The sequence below is a fragment of the Pteropus alecto genome, unplaced genomic scaffold (genome assembly GCF_000325575.1).
Source record: "Pteropus alecto unplaced genomic scaffold, ASM32557v1 scaffold96, whole genome shotgun sequence".
NCBI classification, from domain to species: Eukaryota; Metazoa; Chordata; class Mammalia; order Chiroptera; family Pteropodidae; genus Pteropus; species Pteropus alecto.
The window spans coordinates 609293-615013 of NW_006438979.1; the positions used below are offsets into that span (position 1 = coordinate 609293).

General features: G+C 53.4%; 1 protein-coding gene across 1 annotated transcript in view; it reads right to left on the minus strand.

Moving 5' to 3' along the window:
- Positions 1–1348: 1348 nt before the first annotated feature.
- The window catches only part of ARSH (arylsulfatase family member H), a 15752-nt gene continuing 11379 nt past the window's right edge, over positions 1349–5721 (minus strand). The window contains exons 7-9 of the mRNA XM_015592690.1: positions 3171–3333; positions 2370–2491; positions 1349–1713 (exon numbers count right to left, since the gene is read on the minus strand). Of these exons, the coding sequence (XP_015448176.1) occupies positions 1349–1713; positions 2370–2491; positions 3171–3333 (650 nt within the window). The remainder of the gene's footprint in view (positions 1714–2369; positions 2492–3170; positions 3334–5721) is intronic.

Consider the following 5721-nt stretch of genomic DNA (forward strand, 5'->3'; position numbering starts at 1 on the left):
TCATTTAGTCATCGCGTTTTGTTTTGTTTTTTAGTGTTGGAAATTCTTTCTTGGTTTTCCACTGTGGTAAGAACACGTAACGCGAGCTCCGCCCTCTGCAATCTGTAAGTGTGGAATATAGTATGTTTAGACACGGCGACACACGGCCGATCTCTCGACCTCTGTCCCCCGGCGTAACTGAAGCTTTCTACCCATCGACCGTCGGCCGCCCACATCCCCCGTCTCCCAGCCCCCAGCCCCCAGCGACCTTTCCACTCCATGTCTCTACGAATGTGACTATTTCACAGCCGCGCGGGTCCCGGGAGGAACAGCCATCCCACTGGCTGAGGACATGGAGGTACTTAGAACGAACACACGCTATGCCTTCTCCTCTAAGACGCAATCATGATGAAAAGCGATTCATCGGGTCCCTCCCGCGTGGCACCGTGTCCGGCATATACAGACGTGCTTCATATTTGCTGAATAAAAGAGTGAATGCTTAAAATAAAAAAGGATTATCCGAGACCGAGGAGAACCTTTCCACACTTCATGAACGTGAAACTCCTGTGGTCACCCCAGGCACACGTACTGGTTGTGTGCAATTTGCGCCATGAATGAACACACGATCGTGAACCTCGCCTGGGGAGGGATGAGCACCTGCGTTTGCCGACGAGCCATTGCGAGCAGGTGGCTGTTCTGACGGACGGAATCGCTTTGGACGAAGGGTTCAGTTTACTTCGTAAAGTTGGGTCGCCTATTGCTCTTAGGCATCGAATGAGCCTATTTCTTGTTCCACGTAGACAAACATCCTTAGGAGCAAGAATACACCTATTTTTATTAAATTTATCGGGGTGACATGGGTGGATAACATCATATACATTTCAGGCATACAATTTTGGAATACGTCATGCGGGTACCGCATGGTGCGCTCACCACCCGAAGTCACGTTGCCTTCGATCACCGCGTATTTGACCCTTTAGCCCCGGCCGCCGCCCCCCACACCGTCCTGTTGTCGGGGCGTCCTGTTCCTTCATTCCTTGGTCATGTTTGCTCGTTGGTTGTTTTCTGTTTTATGCCCTACGCGGGACTGAAATCCTGAGGCCTTTGTCCTTGCCCGTCTGACGGGTCTCCCTGAGCGTGACATTCTCAGGATCCGTCCACACTGTCGCAAAAACATGGTCTCACCACGGCGCGGATCCGCCGTCCGCCTCCCGAACTCCCGGTCACGACGTCAGGGAACGAGGAGAACCTTCGGGTGGAACAATCGGGCGGAGGGCGCCGTTTGTGACCGCTCGCAAGCGCAGCGGACGGTCGGCGGAGAATCGCCTCCCGGGACCCGTCGGAATCGCGAGCGAGCGCTTCCCGCTCGTCACGCGCGGGGCGGGACGTCCCCTTCCTTGTCGCACCCGCAGAAGGGGAAGGTCCCACAGCACGGCTGCAGCCACGGCTTCCACACCGTGTGCCACAGGGACAGCTGCGGCGGGGCGGGCGCGAGCGTCCCGCGGTGCTCCCTGAGGGCCGCCTCGATCTTCTTGACCACCGGGTGGAACAGCGCCTCGTGGTCAGGGTCGAGAGGTCGAGACTCGGACGGGTCCCTGGACACGTCGAACAGCAGCGGAGGGTCGTGGTGGGTGACGTCCCCACTGCAGGAGCACAGCCCGCTGTCGTAACAGGCGCCAGCTCCCTCCGGGGAGAATTTGGGGGTCACGTAATGAAGCTTCCACACAGTCGCACCTGCAAAACAGAGCTTCGTTGGGGCGCCGACGCCTTCCTGTTGGCGGGTTTTATTCCCCGTTAAAAAAATATGTATTTCTCAAGTGTTTGCGCAAAAAACTAAAAATCTTTTGCACAAATAACTAAAAATCTTTTGCACAGAATTACACGGCAGCCATGTTTCCTCAGAGTATAAGAATGATTCGCGATTTCACTGTGAACTTGGACAATTCTTATCATCATGTCATGAGACCATCCAGAGACAACGGTCACCATCAAAACGGCTGCCACAACTGCGGACTTTCTAATGCAGACCGGGACCTTGGTCTGACGTGGCGCACGCAGAGCCGAGCGTTTGTTGAGGACGAAGCTCACTGCAGCTCTGAATCTGGCCAAGACGGTTTGGCAAATCGGTCCTTCCTTCCTTCCTTCCTTCCTCTCTCCCTCCCCCCTTCCTCTTTCCTTCCCTCCTTCTCTGTCTCTCTCTGTCTCTCTCTGTCTCTATCTCTGTCTCTCCCTCCTTCCTTCCCTCCTTCCTTCCATCCTTCCTCTGTTACTAGTACCATCATGACTGGCTGTTATTTGCACCTGGCGTAACTCCCCCCCCCCCAGAGGACAAGGAGCCGGGCCCGTGTCCTCACGGCGTGGCCCCCCGTGTCCGCCACCTGCGTACTCACAGTCCCTCTGATGCCACCTGACCGCGTGCAGGTAGACGCCGCAGTAGTGGAAGAGGAAGTCGTGGTCCGAATGGCGCGCCCGGCCTTCCAGCAGAGGCATGAGGTTGCGGCCGTCGATCGCCCTGAGGGAGGGGGAAGGCGGTGAGCCAGGCGAGCTTGCGTCTCGCATCTTACGACAGATCGAGGAGGAGGCGGAAAAGGAAGGGGCGGCGGAGGCGGAGGGAGGGGATGGGCTTCTAAAGGCTCATGACACATCGTCCCTTGTTGCATAACACGAAGGAAAAGAAAGAAGACTTATGACACATCTTGTAAGACGCTGGGAGAGGGGCGCACATGGAAGCGTGACTCTGATACCGTGCAAGAGTCTGTGAATGAGGGTCATGGATTTGAGCATCGATTCAAGAGAAACCGCACTGCACAGAAATACCCTACCACCCTCGCCAGCCCCGCACACACCGCATGAAACCACTGAAGCCCGCAGCGTCTATTTAAAAGCTCACAGGAAAATGCAGCATAGTTCGTCACACATGCATGGACCCACGCCGCCTTTTACGCAGGGACCGACTTCACGGACATGTGCGTCAGGGTCTAGCTGCTGTGAGGGCTCCAAACATGGATGACGGTCACGCCCCACCCTTGAGGACAAGCACGCGTGAGCGTGCGCAAGTCCCACACGGGACGGAAGGCGAGCTGTGCCCGCGTCGGGAACAGATGACGGTCTTCGCGGAAGAGTGAGCATGGAATGGTCACCTGCAGGGTAAACCCGTCTGCCTCGGTGGGGAGCGGGCGGAGGTCGCCTACCTGTCCTGGGGCAATACGCCTCCCGCGACATGTGACAGCGTCGGGTAAATGTCCATGAGACTCGTGGGCTCGTCGATCACTCTCCCAGCCTCCAGGACGTTCGGCCAGCGGAATATTCCCGGGACGCGGATGCCCCCTTCCCATCCGCCCATGCCTTCGCCACCTAGAGCCGAGAACAAAGACGGAAGACGGGTTCGACGCGGCCGATGCGGCCCCACCCGACGGGAAGTTAAATCCAGACGTAACGCTTGGCTACGTTGACGCCCGCGTGCGCTTGGCAGGCGCAGGGATACAGGAATAACCATGAAGTATAAGTCTTACCTTCAAGAAGTAGAAACTCTAAGGGCAAAGGGGTCAAAGACACGGAGACAGAAGGAGCCCAGCCTTCGGCTGCTGAGCATCACGCCAACGCCGTATTACAAAGCCACACATGCGGAATTGATAGCTATTACCCGGTGCCGCCCCAATCAATTTAACTTAAAAATCGCACCCCTCAAAAAGCTGTAAATAAAAAAAAAAATGGAATACTCTCATAGCGAACTTGTTTTGATCAAGTGACAAATCCAATGATGACAACTAAAAACAAAACAAAACAAAACAATATAAATAAATAAAAAATAAATGGATAAAACCGAGTGCTATCCTCAGACACGACATCGCTACGTACTCCTAAGGGCTTCGCGCTTTGAACAGCGTGAGAGAGAAGTGACACCCCCTAAACGGCAACTCTCGAGGTTTTTCTTTTGTTTCTGTGTTTAATTATTTTTAAATCTTTTCGATTTCAGCCGACGTACGCTATAATGTGAGTGTTGGGTGCACAGCTCCGTGGTTAGACGTTGATAGAACTTACGAAGCGACCCCCCTATAACTCTAGTCTCCACCTGGCACCCCGCGTGCTGATTCCAATATTCCTGACGAGTCTCCCTGTGCCGAGCTTCACGTCCCCGTGGCGATGTTGTGACGGCCACTTTGTCCTTCACCCTTCCCCTTTCTCGCCCGGCCTCCCACCTGGCGCCCATCGGGTCGTTCCCTGGATCTGCGAGTCTGTTTCTGTTTTGTCTGTTCATTTATTTGGTTCCTTAGATCCTGCATGTGAGTCACTCCATTTTTTTTTTATAGAAGGAAAGCAGGCGACAGACGATGGGGAGAGACGCTCTCGTGCCGGCTTCTCTCCTTCCCAGAGTCTCAGCAGAGATTCGGGCGTCCTGAGTCCTGAGGTCACATACGTTGTTATTTGTCACAGCATCTCATCCGCAAAGCGGCGTCACACACGCGCTCCCTCCTCCGTGTCCCAGGTGCCGGCGCTTACCACACGGCCACCGGGGTCGCGCCTGCCGTGCCGGGGACAAACAACTCTGCGGAAAGCTCGTACGCGCCTCTCACGTCGGCCACACTCGGATTAAATTCAGACTTTTGCTTTCTAGGCTCTCGTTTTACAAAAATAAAATGTCACAGGAAATGGAAAGCCGCTGGATTTATTCGTTCGAAATGCTTTCTTTTGCCCGGAGAAATGAACCCCACCTGTATAAATATTAGATGCTCAGGAAATAACCGTTTACTTGTTATTGTAAAGCCTTACGAACAGGAGGAAGTGAACCTCGTGTTTATTTTTCTACAAGAACTAATAGTCGAATCCACGGCAACAGGCGAGCGTCTAAATGAACGGAACGACAACAAAACTTCTACTCCAATGGCACAGATGTGCCGTCGCGCAGTGACCGGACGCGGTGCCGAAATCGGTCGGGGTTTGTCGTGCGCGCTGCTGCGTACTTGCAGAGAAGGGGCTCGGGGGAGGGCCAGCCCCGACACAAACTCAAGCTCAAAATGTTTTTCTCTCCAACACCGACAGCCTCGCTGACCGTGGGGTAAAAGCCACGCAGAGAGGAGAGCCGCACGGTGGGCACGGAGCTGTCCGGGCCCCCGGGTGGCTGGCTGACCGTGTGCCGCCTCGGCCAGGCCCCTCTCTGTAATGGACGAGAGCTCGTCCTCCTATTTGTTAAGATTTGGTTTCTTTAACTTGACTCTATTTAGACTTTCTTTTGAGTGAAAGCAGATGGACATCGCAAATACTACGTGGGATACACTTATACTTATCAATATGAGTATGTCCCAAATATTTCATGCCATGCAGTTTTTAGATTTCTCAGATAAGTCAAATGATATGGTATTGGTCTTTATCTAAGTGGTTTCACTTAGCATAACACTCTACAGGTCCATCCACGCTGATGCACAGGGCACTATTTCTTCTTTTTCATGGCTATCTATCTATCTATCTATCTATCTATCTATCTATCTATCTATCTATTTATCTATCATCTATCATCTATCTATCATCTATCTATCTATCAATCATCTACTTATTATAGTGCTTGATGACCAGAGCGATTTTACCCAACAGGGACATTTGACAATTTTGGGAGACAGTTCTGACTGTAGGAACGGATGGGAAGCGCTCCTGGCATCTGGTGGGTGGAGACCAGAGACACCACCGAGCACCCTGCAGTGGCCAGGACACCCCACTTCAGAGAGTCATCCATCCCAAGATGCGAGG